General features: G+C 45.0%; 2 protein-coding genes across 2 annotated transcripts in view; one reads left to right on the forward strand and one right to left on the reverse strand.

Annotated features, from left to right (window-relative positions):
• Nucleotides 1–26,492, forward strand: part of LOC310667864 (SOSS complex subunit C-like) — a 76,938-nt gene that overhangs the window by 10,600 nt on the left and 39,846 nt on the right. The gene's annotated exons all lie outside the window — the stretch shown is intronic.
• Nucleotides 443–26,492, reverse strand: part of SAXO1 (stabilizer of axonemal microtubules 1) — a 31,207-nt gene continuing 5,157 nt past the window's right edge. The window contains exons 2-4 of the mRNA XM_083420243.1: nucleotides 8,859–9,035; nucleotides 6,616–6,818; nucleotides 443–1,602 (exon numbers count right to left, since the gene is read on the reverse strand). Of these exons, the coding sequence (XP_083276369.1) occupies nucleotides 572–1,602; nucleotides 6,616–6,818; nucleotides 8,859–9,035 (1,411 nt within the window). The 3' untranslated portion in view covers nucleotides 443–571. The remainder of the gene's footprint in view (nucleotides 1,603–6,615; nucleotides 6,819–8,858; nucleotides 9,036–26,492) is intronic.

Raw genomic sequence — 26,492 nt, forward strand, 5'->3', positions numbered from 1 at the left:
CTAAGCCGCTTCTGGTGAACCACAGCAGCACACAGATATGCCGTTCACCTCCCAGCTGGAGCAGTACCTTTTTATCTACTTGCACTTTGACGTGCTTTTGAAATGATAGGTTGGCCGGAGCTGGGACAAAGCAACGGGAGCTCACCCCATTGCAGGGATTCGAACCGCCAACCTTCTGATCGGCAAGTCCTAGGCTCTGTGGTTTAACCCACAGCGCCACCCGCGTCCCTTTTCATGCAAACATAGATTTGATCAATTAATTGCCTGATCAATCAGTTCAGACTCATATGATTAATGAATTTAAACTGCATACCTGTACCTGCAAGTAAGAGCCATTGAACTCAATGGGACTTCCAAGTAGATATGCAGAGGATCGCGCCATATGGTTTTCTGGTGGCAGCTTCAGAATTAAAATGTCATAATGCAACCAGGGGAGGAGAGCTTTCCTAGAATGTTAGTTATTTATTCAGCTCTACCAGAAGGGCAACAAGCCTCTGGAAATAAACATGATACCAATAGCATTCATCAACGAATAAATTCAGTGGTGTGTTGAAAACTAGCTCGAAATACATCAGGCTTTCATCGCAATCTCTTTGAGGCCCGTTTGACTGAAGCTGCCGCCAGGAAGACTGCCTCTACGGTCACCAATATTCAAACTGGACGCACATCGGTCCTGGGCCACCGTAGCAGGACGGAACCGCCTGTGCCCTGCTTCATCGATCTTCTCAAATACGTAGCCGGGCGGCTCTTTGTACGTGGCAGGGCAAATGTGGACTTTCTTGGGTGTGTAGCACGTGGCGTAAGTGGTTTCGTCAACAAACGGGACATGAGGCCGAGCCGCCGGCAGTCGGGGCTTGAAGCTCTTGGTGAATGGAAGCGGGTGAGGCACATAATGGCTCTGGAAGGTGGTCAAGGTGTCCATGGGGACTTTGGGCAACGTGACCTCACAGTGAGGAACAATGGCCTTCGGTTTTGAATAGTCCCAATGCTTATAATCCTCCTTCATGGTGGAGCAGTGGTCGAAGGGATCTGTGTGGGTTACGACACGGGCCAGGGGTTTGCAGGACGTTGCCGGGCGGCCGTGAGGGTCGACGTAATGAATCTGCGCCATCGTCTTGAGGTCCATCTTCTCCTTAGGCGGTGTGTACGCGGCAGGCTTCCTGCTGACCGGCGGGGCCGTTGGCCAAGCTAAGAACTTTTCCCGGAATTCGGTAGTCCCCTCAAAATTGGCAAGGTCCGGCCTCACGTAAGGGGGCTTCACGGACTGAGCGGGGGGCCCTGCCAGCCCTTTGTAGGACTGTTTGTGGGTGGTGAGACCATCAAATGGCTCCTCACTGGGCTTGAATGGCTCGGGGACATGGGCGTGACGTTTGGACAAGGGGTGTGCCACGTAATTCAACTTATAGTTGGTCATACTGTCCAAGGGTATCTTTGTAATGTGTGGCGATCTAAAAGGTTTGCAGCTCTTCGTCATCACTGGGCCCTTGTAAAGGTACGCATCCTGGTGCGTGGTCCGACAGTCAAATTTATCTTCTGCTGGGCGGAAAGTGTGTGGCGGCTTAATCATGTCCCTTTTGGGCTGCTTCCAGGGCAAGTAATCAGCTGAAATGTAAGGAGAATGCGATTTTAAAGCAAAATCATATGCTAACATTTGCTGACTAATCATATGGGGCTATTGTTTATCCTCATATTCTCATTTCCACTCCACTTGTGTGGTGAGTTCCCGCCTCCCCCCAGTGGAAATAAAGACACATGACACAGATATTTATTGGTTACAGGTGATGAGCGATATTGGCTTCGGCACTGGTCCTAACCGACTATATCCGACTCCAGCCCGTCTGCTTGAAGTCCAGGAAGGGTTAACCACCAGTAGGGGGAGTCCTGCTGATGCACATCAACTAGGGACTCCTCTGGGGTCACCGCTCGGGGGGGGTGCCTTAGGCCCTCACCTCCACAGGCTTCGGACAGGGCCACGCCCCCCGGAATCCTTTATCGGACTACCCTTCAATATTTGGGGGAGGTGATGGCGCTTCCTCCCCCCCTTCCATCTACATAACAATACCAATACCAATGCCTAACCGCCAATACCAAGAAAGTTGTGAAGATTTGCTACGAGATGGGCGAAAACCAAGTGGCTGGTGCTATTTTGCCAAGTGGAAAAAATTCCTACCAGGCTCCTTAACGGCGACCAACCGAGGTCCATAGCAAGGTCAAAGACGAAAACCTTAAAGGGCGGGAGGGTGGGAAACTGGAGCAGCTGGAAGCGGCAAAGAAGGAGATCCCTGGCCGCCCCTGCATTAAATGGAGCAGGCCACGCCCCCCAGGCTAGCCGATTGGCTGGCCAGGGGATGACCCGATTGGGGATTCCTTCAATCGCACTGTGGCTGAGAGCCAGCCCCGACGTGCATGGTGGGAGGGAGAAGCCCGCAACCCCACCTCCTTTCTACGTCAGAAGTGGCTTTATGGCATGCCATGCTAATGAACAAATGGCTTTATGGCATGCCATGCTAATGAATAAATATCCAGTCTGGATAGTTGGCCTTGGTGAAGATTTGACATTTTCATGCCCAAAAAGTTTTTGATTTGAGTTTCTACTGAAATGAGGCTGTATTTTAATGTTGTATTTTAATCTTGTTTTTAAGTTGTATTTTAATCAATTGTTTTTATACCTGGTGTTAGCCGCCTGAGCCCGGTCTTGGCTGGGGAGGGTGGGGTATAAATAAAAATTATTATTATTATTATTATTGAATCCCAAAAGTTATCTATGTGTTGTGTGTGCAACAGCCCTTCTTGTCTGCTCTGGCACAGCCCCAACAATTTGTTGTGATGCAAAGCCCTGTGCGATCTTTCACTTCTTCCTGATTCTCATCCGCACACCTGCATCTTTGCTACCTGAGAAGCTGCCATCGAGACACAGCACCTGTGACCGCCTTGGGATTTAAATCTGCTTCCTTGCAGTGCTGCATCCCAAGGAGGACTGAGGTGCTTGCAAGGGATCTCCGCGGACAGCCACAGTTTAATAGCTACTGCACGCAATAAAGGATTAAGGTTACTTTGGGAAGAAGCCATGTACACGTATTGAAAGGAGCCATGGGGAAATGGAGCGACGACTAAGTGAGAACATCCCTCTTTTTTTTACGGCTGCTTCTTAACGCAGTCTCTACGCAACCATGGAGCAAATTTATAAGGATTACCTTTCAAACACACTGTTTGTAGGCCGTTGAAGACATACGGAAGTATTTCCAGAGTTTGCCATGACTTGTGATAATCTGGCCTAGGATGTTTGCTGATATGGGAGTTTTGTACAATATTTGGAAGACGGCAAACGTTTCCATATGTCTTCCATTGCACGTGTGTGTGTGTGTGTGTGTGTGTGTGTGTGTGTGTGTGTTAAAATGAACTCCACACATTTGGAGCTCTCCTAGGTATTATGAATATATTTTACTTTGTTGGAGCCAACAGCGCTACTATCCACCATCAAAATATGTTACAATTTCGTTGAAACTCTCCTTCTTCTCTGGTGGGTATTAATGGCTTCCCATGTATCACCATCTTGAAAAAATTAAGAGACAGGGGAGGGAATCAAGGATACACACCACATGTTTAAAAAAAGGCTCAGGCAGACCTCAGCATGGCCAAACAAAATGACTCTAAAATTAAATTATCTACCTATGGCGAGATCAGGAGTGTATCTGGGAGATAATGAGAAGACTGGAACAATACACAGGGTGATGCTGCAAAGCTGCTAGTCATTCGTTGTGACCTGATAGCATCATTTTCTGCCACACTGTCTGGCTGGGGTGTATGTAGATAAATGCAAAAACTGCATTTCCCCCCTCTCACTCTCATTTCTGTCTCAATTATATTCTATCTCCATATAATGAATGGAAGGGATTGTCCCATACCTGACCTTGAAAGATAACAGGCGAATGTGGATCTGCATTGGTGGGTCTGATCCCTGCACCACAAATTCCCTTCCAACTTTATAATTGTATGATTCTGTGAAATGGGGGAAGTGGGTTGTATCAGAGGCTTACATCAGCAGAAAGGGGAGGGAGGCAATTGGGGGCAATCGTCCTCTGCCCCAGTGCACCCCTCCCACATTGTTCCAAAGCAGGGCCAGATTTAGGTTTGATGAGGCCCTCAGCTACTAAAGGGAATGGGGCCCTCTTTATGTCCAGCTGTCCTTTGTCCACAACCATTTGTAGCTGTTTTTTGTGTTGAATATATGCTATATGGTAATTTATGGACCTAATAGGGATCTAAAGCCATTTGCACATAACAAAATATGTATTTTATCAAAATAATTTTTGAACTGAAATACAATTAAGAAGTATATTAATAGTGAATTACAATTAAGAAGAAATTGCTGCTTTGAGGGGTAGTTTTGCATTACTTTCTATGGGAAAGCGTGCCTTGGTTTTGGAACGGACTTCCGGAATGGATTAAGTTTGAGAACCAAGGTATATAGAAATATATAAAAATGTATATAGAAATGAGCAAACCAGTGATATTTTAGGGAGCAGGCTAGCAGGCGGGGCCCATTACTTACATCAGGCATAGGCAAATTCGGCCCTCCAGATGTTTTGGGACTACAACTCCCATCATCCCTGACCACTGGTCCTGTTAGCTAGGGATGATGGGAGTTGTAGTCCCAAAACATCTGGAGGGCCGAATTTGCCTATGCCTGACTTACATCATAGGAGCCTACACAACACAAAACACTGTTGCTGGATGTAGGTTTTATTTTATTACTTTTTTTATCTTATATTTTGGAAATGTACATCCAGGTTGTTTTTTTCTTTAAAATTTTTTGGGGCCCCCAAGAGAGTGGGGCCTTAAGCTAGAGCTTGTTTAGCTTATACACAAATCCGGCACTGTTCCAAATCCTCTTAGGGTGGGCAGGAGCTGCGGTGGGGAGAAGGAACTGCTTCTTTCCCCATTCTACTGATGGAAGCAGCTGCCTCCCATCCCCCATTGAAGTGAATGGAGACCCCAACTCGCAGGAACTTTGTGAGTGCAGTTTAATTGGTCTGACTCTGGCCAAGGGGATATAACTGCCTGAATACTAGAAAGCGCCACTTTGTTCCAGTCCTCCAAATCGATGAAATGTGCCCTATAAACAATGAATCAGCACAATATGCCCAAGACCGTGGAACCAATTATTAGCTGGGGATTTCCATTTGCAGAGAATTGTGATAAAAAGTTGTAAATTGCAACCAAATGTAGCCGGGCTGCATTTCATTACGGCTCTCGGAACCCCGGCAAAGGCTCTGCAAATCATTACCTAAGGTTTTCATATGGTCCATCTGCAGGTAGTTTAAGCACTTGGGTTTTGGATGCTAACGTCGTTGAGGGGATGAATCCACACACTCGAAGGGCCGGGGAAGACGGGACAGAAGGGACATGCATGCACAATCGGCATGCGTAGGTGGGGAGCAGGATTGTGTCCATGGCATGTGCTCCAACATTTCTCCAGTGAAAACAGGGAATTCTCTTCCGTGTCAGGAAGATGCTCCCGCATTTGATCTCACGCACGCATGGACGTCACCTGGACATTGACATCTGGCACTTTGAGCCAATTGCAACCTCTCCACTGAATCTACCTCACAGGATTGGGGTGAAGTAAAAATGTGCGAGGGAAGGGATCGCGTACAACACCTTTCACAGACAAATGGAATGAAATAAAATTGTATCTGTAAGCTGCCTTGAGTCCCTGTCAGGGGAAAAGGTGGGTGGTGGTAATAATAATAATAATAATAATAATAATAATAATAATAATAATGGAAACGGTGAAAATGATCAAGAACATACCAGAGAGTAAATCCTATTGAACTCATTAGAACCTAGTTCTGAATAAAAATGCTTAGAATTGCAGTGTAAGGCCTCACAGTCTTTAACCAGTTACTTGGGAGTAAGCTCCACTGAATACAGCGGGATTTACTTCTGAGTAGACATGTAAAGGCTTGCATTGTAAGGCTCCATTTACAGTAAAGGAATCAACACTCCACGTGTTTCCTTAAAAATGAAGCGTTGCCATGAAAAAATTTAAAGTGGATTGGTGACCTTTTCCCTCGAAATTATAGGAAGAGAGAGAGCAAAGACGTGGAGGGGAGGAAAAAGGATAACCGGGACATCCCAGGAACAAACCATAAACTGGGATGGCCTCAGTAACTCTGGGACTGTCCCTGGAAAATCAGGGCACCTGGCGGGTCTGCCACAGGTTCCCCCAACCCCGTTAGTCACATTTCCCATACCTTGTGAATGACTTAGTGCATACAGACCTTCTGTATACAAGCCCTGTAGGCAGTCTATATGTTTGTACAAGTACCATTTGTTACACGCTATACAAAATGTTCAGACTGGAGTAGTGGAAGGCCCCGGGGGCATCATCCTGCTTCCTCCTCTTGCACCAAGGGTCTACACCACTGAGCCTCTTGGGCTTGCCGATCAGAAGGTTGGCGGTTCGAATCCCCACGATGGGGTGAGCTCCTGTTGCTCTGTCCCAGCTCTTGCCAACCTAGCTGTTCGAAAGCACGCCAGTGCAAGTAGATAAATGTCCAAGACGTTGCAAAGAAGCAGACCGCCTTATAAAATAGCTCCTTTGACACTTACCTTTGTACGTTGGTACTGTGGTCATCTTGTCATCGGAAGAATATTTCCGTTCCTGAGGCATGCAAGGACGCACTCGATTAATGGGGTAAGGGTTGTAGTCTTGCTTATACGTAGACAACAGGTCCATAGCTGCATTACTCTTGAAATATTGTTCGGGCGGCCTCAACTTTATAGGCGACACTTCATGAGGGACGTAATCTCTCCTGTAAACAAGAACGCCAGCATGGCTCACTTGTGTTAATATCTAGAACCGAGGAAAAACATGTGTCTATATTGCACCCGTCCTTAGATAATGTTCTTGGACAGGTTTAATGCCCCTGGAAGCTGGCAGGGGATTTGGGTTGACAAGCCAACTCGCCCTGTTCCCACAAGTGTGATTTGTTTTAACTGTTCCTAATCTTGAATATTAGGTTATTGTGACCTGCCTGGGACCTGCTGGTGAAAGGCAGGTAAGAAACTTAATCATCATAAATGATAATAGTCTTCAAATTTTTTACACCCAAGACCCATATCTAGCCCAAAGATGCACTTGAGGATACACTTTTTATTCCCTCCCTGATATATCTGTATGGTGGTAATCAAGCTGGGAATCTGTAGTGGGTCCTAACTTGGCAGCTGTTAAAGGCCAATTGTTTAAAGAAAAAGAAACTCACAAGCATTGTGCTTAGCAGGACATTGCTGCTGCTACTGTTGCTGCTGCTGCTATTATTGCTGCTGTTTACAAACTGTACTCCCTTGACTTGTGAACATCAAAGCAGCAGAAATATGAGATGATTGGACCCTTACTGAGCTCAAAACATGGGTACCCCCAACAAAAATTTAAAAAATTCGGCAAAATATTTGGATTTTATTATTTTGATATGTATTGGTATAATTCGGATTAATTAATGCGATATGATTAGATTTTTAAATGGAAAACTTAATAAAAATTATTTTAAAAAACAAACTATGCTTCCTTCTCCACCCCATAGCCTCTTCTTCCAAGTCTAATGAAGCCCCATAGATAAGGCCGCATCCATACATTCTTGAGTATCTTAGCTAGGGGCAGTTCAAAAACCTCCTGTTCTGCAAGAATTCTCAGTTTTTAGGCAGAGGCTCTGAGATGACATCTGTGAGCTCCTTTAGTACCCCTTGGGCGCAGCTTATCAGGCCCTGGATACAGTGGCGTAGCGTGGGTTGTCAGCACCCGGGGCAAGGCAAGTAATTTGCGCCCCCCCCCCCCGCTGCACTGTCCCTCCCCCATATAGCCCCTCGCTCTCTCTCCGCACCGCACCGCACACCTGGCACCCTCCCCTCCACAGTGGGTGGCGACCCGGCGGCTCGGATCGGATTCGCACAGCCAGCACTGCAGTGAGAGAGAGTGAGTGAGCCAGGTAGGGGCAGAGAGCTGTGAGTGTGAGCGCCCCCCCCCCCGATGTTGCGTCCGGTGCGGACGGCCCCCCCTGCACACCCCACACTAAGCCACTGCCTGGATATTTGAATTCGTGGCAAAGTAGCTAGGTGTCCCCTTGCCACCTGTCAAGCCTTGTTCTGCAATGGCTGTGATTTAATATTTTTTTATGCTCTGTACTCCTTTGATGGTCCGCTCACCATAATAAACATTGGACTGATCTTCCCTGTCTCAGTTTATGAGGCCAAAATATGACTGTCCAAACCTAGCCAGGGTGTTGCCAAGAGGTATTGGTGTTAGAGCAACAGCCATTCTGCCCTCTCTGCTCTCTCCATTCAGCAGGATAACAAACCCTCCATCATTTCCCTCCTCAAGTCCCGAAAATCAGAACTTCACCCCCCCACAGGACTGCAACACACATCTTTCCCCAGGTACAGTGGTGCCTCGCAAGACGAAAAGAATCCGTTCCGCGAGTCTTTTCGTCTTGCGGTTTTTTCGTCTTGCGAAGCAAGCCCATTAGCGGAGTAGCGCTATTAGTGCTATTGGCGATTTAAGGGCTAAAAACGGCTTTTTAAGGCTTAAGGGATTAGCGGTTTTGCTGCTAAAATGCTTTTAGCAGCTTAGCGATTCAGAAAAAGGGGTTTTGGAGCGGAAACCCCCCCCCCCGAAAATTTTCGTCAATTTTCGTCTTGCGAAGCAAGCCCATAGGGAAATTCGTCTTGCGAAGCGCCTCTGCAAACAGAAAACCCTTTCGTCTTGCGGGTTTTCCGTCTTGCGAGGCATTCGTCTTGCGGGGCACCACTGTATGTCTGTTTCTTGGCTCACAGATACCCAACACTTGCCAATTTGTTACCTCATAGTAGAAATGCCCTCCATTGGTACTGGCTGCTTATTGTACTCTATGACGGGTTTGCAGGATTCTCTGGGTTCAAAGTTGGGATAAAGTGGGTATTTCTCTGTATACTCAGTGAGGAGACACGGCTTCTCGTTCATTTCGAAGGGTCTGGTTACATGAGGGCAACGATGGCGCCTGGAGGAAGCACAAAGGTTAGGAATTAGTCGGCGTACAAAACAAGAACTTTCTTTGTCCCAGCTCAGCTCTGCAGACTGCTTCCAGGGACAGTGCTGAGGACTGAGACATGTGACATAGTAATAAAGAAGAGATCCTTGGAGCATGTGCAGAGATCCTTTCCCATGGCACAGGTTCACCAGAGCTAGCCCTAAAACACTTTACAGTGGTACCTCAGGTTAAGTACTTAATTCGTTCCGGAGGTCTGTTCTTAACCTGAAACTGTTCTTAACCCGAAGCACCACTTTAGCTAATGGGGCCTCCTGCTGCCGCCATGTTGCCGAAGCACGATTTCTGTTCTCATCCTGAAGCAAAATTCTTAACCTGAAGCACTATTTCTGGGTTAGCGGAGTCTGGAACCTGAAGCGTATGTAACCTGAAGCGTATGTAACCCGAGGTACCACTGTACAGGGGGAAGAAGAAGGACGGCAAGCCTTCCTATAATATAATAATAATAATAATAATAATAATAATTAATAAATTTATTTATATCCCACCTTCACCAGCCAAAGCCGGGCTCAGAGTCACAGAAGTATGGTTTCCTGCCAAGTTTAAATGCGAATGCTTTTCCGTTTTGAAATTAATTTATACCTCACCTGTGAAGTAAGGCAATGTTGCTGCTGCTTAAAATGTGGGAACCTTAGGCAAAACTGCAAATGAATAAATCCCCTCAGGGAATATTGACAGTTGCATTCAGAGATAAGTCTGCCTTTCCTGTATTAAAATTCAGTGGCCCATGCTGTTGACCTCCCTCTCCCTCTGCCAAAATCCAAGAAATGCTGGAATGCCTACAGGTGATTTAATGGGAACAATCTGGAACATTCCTAGTTGAGAGAAGGTTCTGGTCCCAGGCCTCTTGAGCAGGGATGGGGTTGGAATTCAGCTTGATTTGCATTACTCAATTCACAGTTCCTGAAACAGTACGCAAACCAGAATGCTGGTATCAGTTAAAATTTGCACTTCTCCAAGATGAGGATAAAACAATGAAGACAGGGGAAAAGAGTAGGTTAATGTGAACTGAAACTGTAATGAGGCAGAAGGAAGTCTGCAATAAAAAATAAGTAAAGAGATTTAACCCACACCGAAGGTTCAAAATATACAAGAAATACCAACACAGGGTAGAATCATATTAAATAGAATCTATCTGGTGACAGGTATTGAGAATGTTTAAGTTATCATTCTGTTATAGTTAAGTTTTGTCAATTTGTATCTTTTTTGCTTTTGTTTTTGCTTTCCTTTCCTTTCTATTCTTTTCTTCTTCTTTTTTACGTTGACATGTATTTTTCCCCCTTTCCTCTTTTCAAATAGGTTATTAATGTATGTATTTGTTAACTATGTATTTATATGTTTTTGCTAATAAAAAATTAAAAATAAATAGTTTGCGCTTCTCGAGTTGAAAACTTGTGTACAAAAACAAGTGTATAAGGAGAAAGTATGCACCCCAAAAAGCATACACATGAAATGAATATTGAAAGCAATACACAAACAATACAAAGTGTAGGTGGGTTCCCATGAGACAAGACACAGCAGTAACAGCAATAACCTTTACTGAACTACCAGAACTGGACAACAGGGGCAAAGCAACTGCTTATATACATTTCTGAAGGACTGGGCCACTCCCACTCCCAACGTGATTGGCTGTCTAAACTCCCAAGCTGCGAATCATGACTCAGAGTTTTAAGGGCCAATGGCAGAGGCCCAAATCCTGAAATGTTCTGTGATTGGATATCATGTATCGAATCAGAACACAGGGGTTCAGAATCCTTAGTCCAGACTCAAGCTCAGACAAACACAGACCACAGAGTACATAACCCAAACATTAGGTTAAATTGCTTCCAAAAACATGTATATTGGGCAAAAGTACATACAAAATTTTCTTGTAGAAATGCACACTAAAATGGTGACAAGTCTTTGAGGTTTTTCAAGAATGCAAACTGATGAGGGAATGTGTTGAACTGAAGTTAAGACAGGAGAAACAAGAAACTCAAAGAAACCCAAACAGAGTTTGATTCATCCATACTTCTGGGTTTATCTTGATTCACAAAAATCACCCTCAGAGTCATAATAATAATAATAATAATAATAATAATAATAATAATAATAAATTTATTATTTATTATTTATACCCCACCCATCTGGCTAGGCTTCCCCGGCCACTCTGGGCAGCTTCCAAAAAAATATTAAAATACTGTAATACATCAAACATTAAAAGCTTCCCTAAGCAAGGCTGCCTTCAGATGTCTTCTAAAAGTCTGGTAGTTGTTGTTCTCTTTGACATCTGGTGGGAGGGTGTTCCACAGGGAGGTGCCACTGCCGAGAAGGCCCTCTGCCTGGTTCCCTGTAACTTGGCTTCTCGCAGTGAGGGAACTGCCAGAAGGCCCTCGGTGCTTGACCTTAGTGTCCGGGCTGAACGATGGGGGTGGAGATGCTCCTTCAGATATACTGGACCGAGGCCGTTTAGGGCTTTCAAGGTCAGCACCAACACTTTGAATTGTGCTCAGAAACGTACTGGGAGCCAGTGTAGGTCTTTCAAGACCGGTGTTATATGGTCTCGGCGGCCGCTCCCAGTCACCAGTCTAGCTGCCGCGTTCTGGATTAGTTGTAGTTTCCGGGTCACCTTCAAAGGTAGCCCCACGTAGAGCGCATTGCAGTAGTCCAAGTGTGAGATAACCAGAGCATGCACCACTCTGGCCATCTATTTCCCAATTGTTAGAAATTCCAAATTCTGGATTCAGAATCTTCAGTTCCAAACTTATCAGTTAAGGGAGTGGAGAGTGGAAAATAGTGGTTGAAATCTACTTTCAATACCTGGAAGTGAAATTTAGAGCCAATGCATATGGTCAAATGGACCTCTACCTCTTAGCTATGGCCCCTTGAAGTCACAATGGCTGGGCCAGCAGAAATAGTGGCAACCTCATTGTACAGAACTGGAGTAAAACATACAAAGTTATTACCGCTATTAAATCAGCCCTAAATCAGACCATCGCAGAGACCCTCTATTGTAATTTAATGTTAGAAAATATACTCTATTTATGGCAGCAGGTCTTCAGTACCACATGCCCACAGAGCTGGCATCTAGTTGATCAGAAAGCCACATATTTTTGTACTTGTGACTTACATTGTCGAAGCAGCCTGGTGCATGACATCATCTGCACACAAGTGCAATTCCAAGTTCATGCAGATTATTAAAAGGTCGTTAAATAGCGGTGCAAATCATAAAGCACTAGCCGTGAATCCCCAGGGCAAGCTCTGAAGCAGCTCAAACATTCTTCTCGCTGACCTAAACAAACTTCCTTTCCCGAGTCAGGCAAAGAGAAATATTCAAGCCAAATGCATTTTTCGTTTAACTACAGCAAATTTCTGGCATTGTTCTGTATCTCAGCGACTTTGTTCAAGTTGGCCTGATCCTTTTTGTCATATGAAGAGAAATTAACCACTTAAAAATAATGGAAGTATCTTATCCCCCTTTTTCTCTTTGCAGCTGTTACAAGAACAACCTGAATTTACTGAGGAGAAAATAAGAGTTGCGTCCAGTGAGCTACTCATGCGTTTAGGGGGGAGACAAGGAATATTCTAGCTCTTTTTCTGGGGGGGGGGTTGTTTGGTAAAAGGAGGGGGGCACTGCAATGTGCTGAGCACACTGCCAGCAAATGACTGGGGGTTGTGGAAAAACTTGGCAAGAATTGGATTCTACCTAGCTATCTCTTATGCTTCCCCCAAGTTCAGTTTCATGTTGCCCCTTCTCTTTTGATCGCATTGTCATGACCTTTGTTATTGGGTGGGATATGAAGAAAATATTTATTTGCAGAGATGTATTATAGTAAGGTAAGGAGACCCCTGACCATGAGGTCCAGTCATAGATGACTCTGGGGTTGCAGCACTCATCTCGCTTTACTGGCCGAGGGAGCCGGCGTACAGCTTCTGGGTCATGTGGCCAGCATGACTAAGCAGTTTCTGGCGAACCAGAGCAGCGCACGGAAACGCCGTTTACCTTCCCGCCGGAGCGGTACCTATTTATCTACTTGCACTTTGACGTGCTTTTGGACTGCTAGGTTGGCAGGAGCAGAGACCGGGCAATGGGAGCTCACCCCGTCGTGGGGATTCGAACCGCCGACTTTCTGATCGGCAAGTCCTAGGCTCTGTGGTTTAACCCACAGCGCCACCCGCATCCCTGAGACGTATTATACGGGCCTCCAAAACCTTACTCTCAAGAGGTCTGGGTAATGTATGTATGACTTATTTACTTCATCATTCCAAACAACCTTGTAAGGTAGGCTAGGCGCGCACGCAGAGAGAGAGAGAGAGAGAGAGAGAGAGAGAGAGAGAGAGACTGGCCCAAGCCAGCCCAGAGCGCTTCCTGACTTGGCAGGATTTGAACCCAACCCTCTCCAGTCCAACCAAGAACTTTAGCTACTGTGCTTCTCTGGCTCTCATGATGAAGGTCATCATGAGGTAGGATGAATACCCCCAGCCCCAATTGCCAAGTCAGTTATACCAATCTTATTTATCCACACTATTTGTGTTTTCCATATGTATATCCAGTGAGGAACCCCCAGGCCTCTCTTCTGCCCTCAGGACTCCCCCAAGCCACACTCTTTACGGGTCCTGCTCCACAGCCTCCTGGATTGCTTCGGCCTGGCTAGAATGTCCCTTGATGTGAGAAACACTTTTTGCTAGGATCTGCCGATCAGAAGGTCGGCGGTTCGAATCCCGCGACGGGGTGAGCTCCCGCTGCTCGGTCCCTGCTCCTGCCAACCTAGCAGTTCAAAAGCACATCAAATTGCGAGTAGATAAATAGGTACTGCTCCAGTGAGAAGATAAGCGGAGTTTCTGTGTGCTGCTCTGGTTCGCCAGAAGCGGCTTAGTCATGCTGGGCACATGACCCGGAAGCTGTACGCCGGCTCCCTTGGCCAATAAAGTGAGATGAGCGCTGCAACCCCAGAGTCGGCCACGATTGGACCTAATGGTCAGGGGTCACTTTACCTTCACCTTTATTATATGGGCCTCCAAAACCTTACCCTCAAGAGGTCTGGGTGATGTATGTATGACTTATCTACTTCATCATTCCAAACAGTCTTGTGAGGGGGAGAGAGAGAGAGAAACTGGCCCAAGCCAGCCCAGAGAAATGATATGAGATAACACTTTTTGCTCGACAGGATAGAGGATAGCATGGTTGGAAGGGAGTTGAGTGAGCAAAGTTTAGCATCATAGCCTTTGCCCCATCCATCCCCTTCTGGTCCCACTCACCACTGGAAGGCAGGCCTCGAAGAACAACAACAAAATTTGTTCCCCATCCCCAATATAAATGATCCTCATGCCAGAGAAATCCTTTCCACATGGAGACCCTCATCTAGGCCACTTTGACAATATGGGCAAAGTAGCCAAGGAGGCAGGGTTGGCAGAAGCACACCTCTCCAGGTTTCTAGATTGCTTCTGGCTAGAGCTAAGTAAGATATCAAAATATCATCCAAAATCAGTTTGAAGTCCATATTGTGATATCAGCTTCATAATTTTTGACCCGGCAATATATCACGAATCATGGTGTGTGTGTTATGCAAAAATTGCAATCTGGGAAAAACCATGAAGCCAGCCATTGCCTCTACAGAGTGCCATCCTTATTTCAGACATTGTGATATATCACACAGCTTCCCAAACTGTGTGCCGTGACATGTTAAGTGTGTCGACTGCAGTGTGTAGGTGTGTCACACAAACACTCCCTGTGCTCCACTCAGGGTCGGAAAGGGGTTAGTTTAACCTTGGGTTTGCTAGTAAAACTAAATTACCGTGTTGTGAAATGATGCATGTCTAAAAAGTGTGTCACCAACATGAAAAGCTTTGAAAGCTCTGATATATCAGTGTATCACGGTGCTTAGCTGGTGATAGATCACAACGCTGGAAACCAGGTATCGCCCAGCCATACTTCTGGCCTGGCCATTTCAATAGAATTATCTTACTGCCTCCTGCCCCACCCCCCTTGACACGGCAGAGGATTTTGGGGAATGCTCTGTGTTTATACAGGAAACACTTTGCACTGCATGGTAGAATATATATGTCAACAAACACTCATGGGCTATGGAGGAGAATATTATTGATATCAACCTACACCATGGAAAATCTTCAATCCATATCTTTGCTAAAGTATTCTAAAGCACCTTCTGCAGTTAAAGGTGTTGCTGTGTTGCATTGTCTGCCTTGAAGCAATATTGCTAGCTCATCTTCGGAGTCGACAGTGATTTGGCTGGCTGAAAACACATGGCCCGCCAAGCTGAAATAGGCTTTTCTGTAACACCTAGGGCTGCAGAGGTTCTTTATGATCCATGTGCGGATGGTGCGGAAGAAAGATCTTTCATTTCACGAACTGATAGTGACGAGTGCTATCCTGCTAACTTTATGACCTCGACTTTGCATTGTTAAAATCACCCCTAGTAATTAGAAGTGAATTGGGTGGATTTCTATGTGCTTGGCCAAAGTCCTGGGCCCCAAGTTGTCAGCTGGTGTGATTAGATGGAGTGCTGCTAGAAAGGGATCTGACAACATCTCGAAGGTTCACCTTCTTCATGAAACAAGGGCCTTTGTGACGCGAAATTGGGGAATGAGCCTCAAGAGCACACATGAACCAAGCACCATTGAAGTGTTGTCTTGGGGGCTCTTGGGAGGCCGCAGCCAGGAAAGGATGTTACCAGAGAGCCAAATTCCTGAATGGGGCACTAATACAGCAAAAAAAAAAAAAGAGGGCTACTGAATATTCATAGAAACGTAGTGTTGGAAGAGATCCTAACCCCATGCGATACAGGAATATGCAGCTCTGCCATATGCGGATCAAACCTGCAACCTTGAAATTATCAGCACCACGCTCTAACCAACTGAGCTATCCAGGCCCGGTAATTCAGATTTTCATGACACAGGGATCATGTCCTTGTAGGAAAGTGCTCAAAAGTCTCATATAAATTGCATGACGTCACACAATTACCAGATTATCATTTGTGTATGGGAATGGGTGAATCTGTCAATTTTGATTTCTTTCAGTTTCTCATCCCCCCCCCCCACCTTAAATACAGTTCTCCACATTTCTACATCAGTTTGCATTTTAAAAAAAATAATCCTCGTCAATATTCACCGGCATCTTAGTGTGACTGTCTCCTCATATAAACATATGTGCATTTTTGTAACTATCGCTTGGAGAATTGCACTGCGAAATGTGGAGAAGTGTGGGCTTTGCAGAACGGCTGGGTTTTTGTTTTGGGAAGCACAGATAGGGAACTGCCTTAAATTGTGAATGGAACTGAATTTCTCCCCACCCTTATTCACGTAGAGACACTTGGGGAACTGTAACATGCTCACAGCTACCCATGTTATGTACACAGATATGCACACAGCTTTCAGACAATTCCCTGCCAAAAATTTCCTGCTAGGAGTGGAGTTTGCATGTGTGTAACTGTGGCCAACAATAGCTCCGCCATCAAGTTTGTGGGAAAACTCTACTGTAGCCCTGAAAAGACCCTTCAGAGAGAACTCAGCAAACCCAATGCGTAAGTTCCATGCACTTCTGCAAATGCCATAAGAATGTGGCTAATCTGCTGCATTTGCTGCAGCTCCTTGAACGATGTCAAATATCATACTTTTCAGTGTATAAGATTATGTTCTTTCTTGAAAAATCATGCTAAAAAGTGGGGGTCGTCTTACACATGGGTAGTGCCTAGGGTGGACATTTGACTGGTTGCTGCTGAGGCTGTAGTGGCTATTGTGCGTGTTATTGGCTGCTGCGTCAATGGGTGGGTGTTGATTGGCTGGCACTCCAGCAGTGGCCGGCGATGGGACAGATGGGAGCCAGATTTAGCTGCACAACCCTGGGTAACCCCCCCCCCCAAAAAAAGCTCAACAACTCCGGGCAATCCTTTGCAAAAAAAAAAGCTCAACTCTATGTCATCCCCCTATGCCCTAGTAAAAATCAACAGGGCTATACGCAATGCGAACCTGCGTCTTGGTGGCCGAATGATAAAACATCCAGAAATTAAATCTGACAAACCGGACCTTTTAAGAACTGACCGAGTGCATCTTACACCTACAGAGAATGAGCATTGGTTGAGAGGTGTGAAGCAGAGCCTTGAAGGGTGAATTCAGCTGTAGGTAGTCTTGGAGGCGAGACCGCGATTCCGTGGTCTCGGATGGTGGTTTTAGAATCCTTTAGTCCAGGGGTAGGCAAACCAAGGCCCATGGGCCACAAGCAGCCCACGGGGGTCATTTAACTGGCCTACGAGCCGCTCCCGAACCGAGTTGCCCGCTTGGCGAATCCCCATGTCCTGTGCTAAACTGGCGCAGCGCGGGGCAGGGACTCACTTCCACGGCACCGGAAATCGCGTTTGCACAGATGCCGGAAATCACATCTGTGCAGACGCAGACACCGGAAATCGCAGGATCTCAGCTGGAGTGAACTGGCCCAGACAAGGTAAATCTTGCCAACCCCTGCTTTAGTCTAACATCTGCAGAAGGGGTGAAGGTGTGACTCATCCATTCCATGCCAGCGGCGATAGCAGGGTTCCCCATTAGAGGGGTCTTGAGGGGAGTCTCTGTCCACAAGCGCATGGCAAATGGACCATAGAACTCCCCCCAGCATCTTAGGAGGGGACCTGCTGTGTAAACGCACATTTTGCAGTGGTCGCATATTCTTATTTGACCCTGCCATGCCTCAGACCCCCAACTGGGGGCTGAGAGGGATACACGCCCAATGCCTATGCCAAGGTTTCCTATATGTGAAATTTAATAAAGTTGGGGCCATTTTAATCCCAAAATATGTTGTTGGATCTACTCCTTTGCCCTTGAGGTCTGGCTCTGGGGTAGGGGGGGGGACTGCGCCTGGGCATGCAAACAACGGTCTACATTCTTCTTATTATTTTTTGAATATCCTTGCATATAAATTTCAAGGCAGTTTACAACCGTACAATAAAACAACTAGAAGCAAGAAAGGGAAACACCCTAGGCAGAGAGACCTAACAATTCTTCATCCAGCTGGAAAAGCTTGTCGAAACAAGAACATCTTCAATTGTTTCCGGACACTACAAATTCCGAGTGCCTGCAATATCTCAACATTATAGGATTATTTTTATAAGATATATATACATGGGTATGCAGGATAGCTTACAGAGATAATGTAAGGAAGCAAAAGCATACATGTGCAACACATCACAATGTATCACACAGGGATATTAGATGTGGTAATAGTATTAAGAAAATGAAAACACATTGCAGATAAAGGCATATGGAAATGTCAGCCCGTTGCTTTTAGACAGTGAGTGGTTTTGAAATAAAACTTAAAGGTGCAGTGAAAAGCAACTCCTCCTTTGGGGAAAGCAAAAGTTTGAAGTCTCTACGCTTATGACTTTAATCCAAAACCTCTACAGGGTTAGCAGGAACTCCTGCAGAGCTCAGAAGCATTTTCCAAATGCCATGGTTGTAACATAGCGCTCTGGATGATAAACCTGATTCCACGAACGCTTCCCAAATGCTAAAACATAGACCAGCAGTTGCATGCACCAATAAACCCAAGTTGGCCATGAAAGCTGGCATCTTGCACATGCAACCAGTACAACACACACACAGACGCCATTCATTGGTGAAAAGAAAAGCCACTCTTAAGGACATGCCAAATATCTCTTTTTACACCAAGGATCATTATCTGTGACATATTGGCCAAGCCTACATATGTACCATACACTTAAAGCACATTTTAACCCAGGGGTCAGCAAACGTTTTCAGCAGGGGGCCTGTCCACTGTCCCTCAGACCTTGTAGGAGGCTGGACTATATTTGGGGGGGGGGGGGGGGATGAACGAATTCCTATGCCCCACAAATAACCCAGAGATGCATTTTAAATAAAAGGACACATTCTACTCATGTAAAAACACACTGACCATCCGCGGGCCGGATTTAGAAGGCAATTGGGCCAGATCCGGCCCCCAGGCCTTAGTTTGCCTACCCATGTTTTAACCCAAAGAATCCTGGGGATTGTAACTTATTAAGGCTGCTGGCAATTGTAGTGCTGCGAGGGGTAAACTACAGTCCCCAAGATTATTTGAGGAGAGTCATGTTCTTTAAATGCATGGTGCGTACACAACCAAAGGCTCTGGAGCCATTGCTGTATGCTATGTGCATTAGCTCTGTACATAGCTGTCAACTTTCAGATTTGAAAATAAGGGATCAGCAGCCTCACCTGTCCCAGGCACTCCCGTCTTCCACTGCCTCCCACACTTTGGTCAAACTCATGCTGGTAGCTTCAAGAACACTGTCCAACCATTTCGTTGTCCCCGAAGGGGGCAATGACAATAAAGATATTATTATTATTATTATTATTATTATTATTATTATTATTATTATCCTCATGGTTCAATGTTACTAGTGAGCAAAGTTACCCAGTCAGGATTTGAATCTTGGTCCTAACCTTTGGGGTTAAGTTTCTATTTAGCTGTCCATTAATACTGACAAACCGTATCTCCCATTCATCTCTCAGATCCCCTTGTAAATCTAAAGTACTGACCTCACCACATCCTGCGGGAAAAAAATTCCCCAAGTTAATTACACATTGTGTGAAGGTAAGTGTGTGAAGCTACAGCATTCCTACTATCAGCTTAAGTGACACCTTCTCTCTCTCTCTCTCTCTCTCTCTCTCTCTCTCTCTCTCTCTCTCACACACACACACACACACACAGTAGAGCCCCTCTGAGCCAAAGGCCCAAAGGCAGAAAGCCCAGCCAGCAGCCAAACGAAGTCTCAAGCGGTGGTTCCCACAGCGCAGCAGCCCAGCAAAGGGATACAGCAGCAAGGAAAACCACAGTCACCTGTCCATTGGGAAGCACTGAAGCAAAGGAGAGTCCCCAGCCAACGCGGCCAATTTGATCGGCACAAGGCATGCAAGCTCCACCCCCCAGTCGTTCTCAGACTCCTTATTGGTGAGTAACGCAGCTGAGCAACGCAGTTGAGGAGCCTCCCTGGCGGGCAGGGAGGGAGAGGAGCTGCTTCCTTTGAAATCCGGGAAATTTACGGGATATCAACAATCCGGGATAGCAGCGGGAAACGGCGCTGGAATAAGGGAGTTTCCTGCTAAATAAGGGAATGTTGACAGCTATGGCTCTGTAATGGCCTGTCCCATGCTGACGTGTAAAACAGGGTATGTGATTAGGCTGACAATAACAGATTTATATATTTATTTATTTTTAAAAAGACTTTTAATATGCTTTTTATCACATGATCAGACCTTGTGTACTTCAGTAGAAAAGCAGCAGTTCAAACATTTATTATTTATTATTATTATTATTATTATTATTATTATTATTACTACTACTACTACTACTATTATTTCATCCATCAGAATAACCACTTACCATTACAATCCGGACACGCAGCTTTATAAGGGGTTGGGGGGCGGACAAAAAGCAAAATCCAGATCTTTATTGCTTAGCCAAAGGCCATCATCGGTCCATACAACAGTACAATAAAACGTGAGACACCACTCAAAAGAGTTTTAAAACCAAGAGCATTGTTCACTGCAATAGCCTATATAAATTGAATATATTTTACGATACGATTATTCTTTTTAAGTTTACTCTTATTATTAGTAACAGCAAATAATATCACAGAAAAGACAGGCTTCTGCCAGTTCATAATCTAACTGAACACTTTAACAACAGAGTTGACAGTCCCCTGCTATCTGACAATTCTCCATTGACTTTCGTTATACTAAGCCACGCTGTCACTCAAGTCATGTGGGATCCAGCTCATTCCACAAAAACCACAATTAGAAAACCAGATAGATAAAACACGATCTTATGGGTCTGGTTTGTCCGCAAAAAGAGCAGTACATTCTGTCCTCCCCAATTCCTTTTGTTCCCCCAACCACTTTGCTACTAATTTATAGCTATGGCGACTCTATAGACTGTGCTGCAATACTTTATACTCCAGAGTTTCCGCCCCAGAGACCTTGGGGCTCCTCCAAAGAAATTCCTCTGAACCAGCCCTCTGAAGGTTCAGAGGAGAAGCTATTCAGCCCTTCCAAGGTGAATCGTCGTATTTTCAGGGCTTCAAGCGGCCAAAGAGGGAACCGCTGAATGTTTTCCCCCTTTTTCTTATGGTAGCAGCTGCATCTGTTGCATCAAAAGCTCTTGAGCAAGGCAAAACCGGATGCAACCCTGGAGCTACACTGTTTTCCAAAACAAAACTTTGGTGTTCTCTAGTGTGGGTATATATACGTACAGTTTAATGGTTATTTTTGAGGAAAGCAAAACCAAAGTTTTAAAAATGCACAAATCTGTGCTCTGAACTGGCTGCTGCGATAAGAGTCAGCTGTGATTTATCAGCCACTGGGAGCATTTTATTAATTCCGAATGAGGTCAATAGTCTGAGAAGAGGACAGACATTGGAGCATGTTGTTAAAGACTCTCGTGAATGTCTCCTCTTTATAAGCTGCAGCGAGGCAGAGTCATTACAAGGTCAGCTTCTTTACTGTCAGCTCGCAGGGTCAGCAAAGGGTCCGCCATGAGATCATTACATTTCTCAAGGCAGACGGCCTGTCATGACATTCGCTTAAAAACTTCCCTTTGTCTTTTGAAGGCTGTAATCCTAAACACGCTCGGGGCAGCCCTGCAAAGCAGAATTAACTGCTTTTTCAAGTCAATGACTTTGTCCTCCTTCCTGGTGGAAGGCAAAATGGTGCATGTGAAAGCCACCGGTTAGGTGCACCAAACGGCTCAACGAGTTGCAACCTTGCTAGTCCACAATTGGACCTGTGGCTCCTTTAAAGGCAGAGTAGAGAATTATATCTGGGCCTCTGGTGAAGGGATTAAGCCTCCCCAGTTTTCTTTGTGTAAATCTTCCTGAAGCTGCTGTTTGCCCCAAGGTGTTTTTCTTAATTTGCACCAGGAAAATGGCAGAAGGGGCTGGGACCAGGAGTTAAATACTTTGAATAACGGTTATATACACAATTGGCAAATAGCGAAATGGAAGCATCCCCCCCCCCCACTCTCTTGTGAAGATCAAGATATAAGGGTGACCGAGGGCAACATAGATATATTTATAATTTGGTGTATTATGAGGATTATATGAGGATTATTAATGTGTTTTGTCTTCTTTTTCTCTTTTGTTTCCTTTCTAGCTGATATACTGTATTCTATTTTCTTTTTAGTTTAGTTGGAATTTGATGGTATGTTAGGTTGAAAACTGTTAATAAAATTTATTTATTTATTTTTTAAAAAGGAAAATGACATGGGGGAGGATTAACTCCCCTTTTAGCAACACCATAATCCAGATCCAATTGAACACTTGAACTGTAAAACGCAATACAGAATACAAAACTTTCATCAGCATCCAGCTGTTTGCCAGTATAAAGTCCAAAATTTGGATAGGGGTGTTTGGATAGGAGTGTTTGGAGTGTTTATAAATGTAAAAATAAATAAATATAAATAAATTCAGCAGCACAGATGGCAACCTGGGACCACAGCAGCACCAGGTAAAGAATGGTTTGTCGCCTAGCACATATTGCAGTCTGTTAACAGAAAATTAGGATGACAAAGAAGTGATTATAGGAAAAGCTACCCCAGCACATCTTCAGATGAGAAGTAGGAGGGTTTTCCTTCCAAACTGGGTATCATGCAAGCTTATTGCAAAAGGCAGTTAAATGCAAACAGGTGTGGTAATTAAGATCCTAAATACCAATTAAATGGGTAGAACATAATATTTCCTCCTTTGGTGAAACCCAATCTAAGAAAGAAGCTTCCTGAAGGAAGGATGTCAGAGATCAGAGAGAATTTCTGAGGCCTAAGACAGCTTTCCTAATCCAAAAGTCAGCCTTCGGTTCTCAGCTGGCAGAAGGCAAGACTTATTTTACAAGCCCCCTGCCCACAAAAAGCTGCCATTCACTGAAGCTGATAAAGAAAGAGATATATACCCACAGCTACTTAAGAGGATTAGGGATGGGGCAGATTTTACAATGGGACCTGTTCAAATCATCTGATCGTTTGAGTTCTGGATCAGATTCACAGTTACTTCCTGGCGTTTGCTGCATTAGGAGTTATTTAGTTATTTCTCTCTATTTTATTTTTAAAAATATATCTGCGCTCATGTGAATCTCAAATGATATGATGGTGCAAGCAAAACAGAAGAGGAAATTCTCACATGTCGTGTTTCATTCACAAACAACGAAACTTCCAACTCTGCTATGCAACCAAGAGAAAGAGAACAAGGGCTGAGAGACAGGGCACGATAAATAAAAATATATGGACGTGGCTTTTTCACATAGGCAGAACCGATCTCACGTCATTGTGTGCAACACTACTTGCTAGAAGAGAAGGCTAGGTTATACAGTCAAAGTTCGGCTCCTGAACGCCTCTGTTACCGTACGTTTCGGCTCCCGAATGCCAAAAACCTGGAAGTGTTCCGGTTTTTGAATATTTTTCGGAAGCTGAACGTCCGACGCAGCTTCTGCTTGAGTGCAGGAAGATCCTGCAGCCAATCAGAAGCTGTACCTCGGTTGTCAAACATTTCTGAAGCTAAGTGGGCTTCCGAAAAGGATTAAGTTCTGTTAAGTTGTGGGTAAACATATCAGACAACACAGCAATTCTTCAAACAGCTCTTGTTTATTCACAGGCCAGAACAGAACTGTGCTGAAGGGTTCAGCCAGCCTGCTTATATAGAGCTCCACTAGAACGCAACAGTAACCATTTTCTGTAACTATCCAATCACTGAACGTCACTCTGGAGCCTTTATTTGCATATGTGGACCTGAACTATCTACAATATCCCCCTGCTGGCCCAGGGTGAGAACTTCAGTACATAACAAGTTCAACAACGGAGGTTTGGCTGTATTTTGTTATTTTATGAGAGCCATGCTTTTAGCCTGCCAATGGTGGTATTCCATCAGAATCATTTCCTATCCTAGCCAGCACATTCATGCACATCATAAAATGTGTCCCAGCATGCTGTGGGCCATTGCCTTGGTAATAAGCTATCCTTTTGTGAAGCATGCTGGGAAATTATCCACAAAGCATTCTGAGCCAACAAGCACGATTGATGATGAAAGCAACCTCTTGCTGCACACAAGGAATGCTGGGGTATTAGCACTCTTGCTACTGAAAGGGCAGTACTTCAACCCCAGAAACAGCTGTGCCTCCATAGCTCATCCGGTGGGAAAACAGCACTGGTAAGTGGACTACGGCAACGTCCGTATGAATGCCAACCACTGTAGTTGGCCTTCTAGGTTGGATCCTAGGCTGAGGCTGAAATCTCAACACGTAGTACCTGGGAGTAGGTTCTATGGAATTCAACAGGATTAAAGTTTGCATAGACACGGTGAGGACTGCATGGTTCATTGCTAATAAGTCCCACTGGTTTCAATGGGTCTGCTCTGAATGTGGCTAAGTCTGGATTCAACCCACTGATGAAAAGCTCTGAGGTTTGCTCTACGGAGCTCAGTGCAGCTAAGATGTCCCCCCCCCCCCCCATTGTGGTTTGGCTCGGCAATATATGGTGGTTTCCAACATCGCAATAGATCACCAGCTAAACATCGCGATATACCGATATATCACAATGTCTGAAATAAGGATGGAGCTATGTAAGGGCATTGGCTGGCTTCCACGGTTTTTCCTACATTGTGATTTTTGCATAGCACACACGATTCGCAATATATTGCCAGGTAAAAAAATTATGAAACCAGTATCACAATATGGACTTCAAAGCGGTTTTGGATAATATATCAATATATTGCACAGCCCTATTTGGGGAAGGCAAATGTGAGAGTAATCGCCAGGGAGTGGTTGCTCCTTTCACAACAAAAGTTGCTCAGGAGCAGCAAAGTTTAAGGGGATAAGTGAGTCACAAGTGACTTACAACCAAGTAAAAACTGCAATAATAAAACGGTTTGAACCCATTTAAAACAGGCTAACCAATACAATATCATGGGCGCTATTCCCCAAATGCAGAGGAGACAAAAAACGCCTTTGTCTGGCATCAAACAGATAACCAGGTGGGCTCACCACACAACAGTGTGTAGAGTTGCCACTCTCTGGACCTCCCTTGGAGAAGGCACACAGCGAAGGGTGATGATCTCAGGCTCCAGGCAGGTTCATACAGGGGCAAGATACAGTGGTACCTCAGTTGTCGAACATAATCCATTCCGGAAGACTGTTCGACTTCCGAAACGTTCAACAACTGAGGCGCAAAGGGCGATCAGCAAAGTCAATGGAGAAAAAAACGAAAAAACGCAGCGGATGCTGTTCAACTTCTGAGGCACGTTTGAAAACGGAAGCAATTACGCCCGGGTTTTCAGCGTTCGGCTTCCGAGATGCTCGAAAACTGAGGTACCACTGTATTTCAAAACTAGCAGCAGGGAGGGAGAGCACATTTGCAGGGACTAGTTATTTGACTGAGTAAAGACCTAATATTTCCCCACCTATTCTCTCCCTAACCTCACATTCCACAGAATCATAGAAGTGTGGTGTATCTGAAGAAGTGTGCATGCACACGGAAGCTCATACCAATAATAAACTTAGTTGGTCTCTAAGGTGCTACTGGATGGCATTTTTTTATTTTGTATAGAATTGTGGTGTTTGCCTAATAATAATAATAATAATAATAATAATAATAATAATAATAAATACTAGTTGGGAATGAAGGTGGGCAGTTATCAGCACCTTCAAATGTAAAGTACCTCTCTCTCTTTCTCTCGCTCTGCTACCTGCTTCCCCAAAGCATGGAGCAGGTTTAAAGAACGCAGAGCAAAGGCAAGTGAATAGAGGCAAAAGCACTCACAGCTAACAGCAACCTCCACATTCTGGCATTCTAAGGTCTATGTTGCCACCCTGTGGAATTCAGAGGGAAAAAGATGCAGAGGAGAACCTCGTTGACAGCGACAGAGAACTTCTGCAGGAACAGGACCACCGATCAGTGGCCCTGACTATGCCCTGCCCTCCTCTCCTCTTAGCAGTGGGGGATAAAGGGCATCCAAGAAGCTTACTAGACTACAATATGGCGGCATCATCTTGAACCACTCCCAATGCAAACGCCCAGCTCCATCTTGGTGCTACTTGGCTGCTGTTGCTACAACAATAATCTGAGTAAACAGCAAGGTTGAGCCTCAAGAGTGGCATATTTTGAACCAATCTGTCCAAAATTTGCTACCCATAAATTTCGCCCCAATTCTCTGGCTATAGTGGAACATTAAGCCCATTTTTGGATTAGCCCAGATTGGGCAAATATTTTTTTTCTGATTTCCTAAGCAAAACAAAATTGCCGTTTTTTATCTTTTTTAAAAGGAAAATAGGCAAAAACACTACCGACATGGGTTGCCATAAATTCAGATATGCCAATTTCTGCCGGGGCACTGCTTCTGACAGCAGTATTCTGGGTATGTCCAGGAAATTCCAGATGTATAGCAAGCC

This window comes from Podarcis tiliguerta (genome assembly GCF_965153285.1).
Source record: "Podarcis tiliguerta genome assembly, chromosome: 17".
In the NCBI taxonomy this organism is placed as follows: domain Eukaryota; kingdom Metazoa; phylum Chordata; class Lepidosauria; order Squamata; family Lacertidae; genus Podarcis; species Podarcis tiliguerta.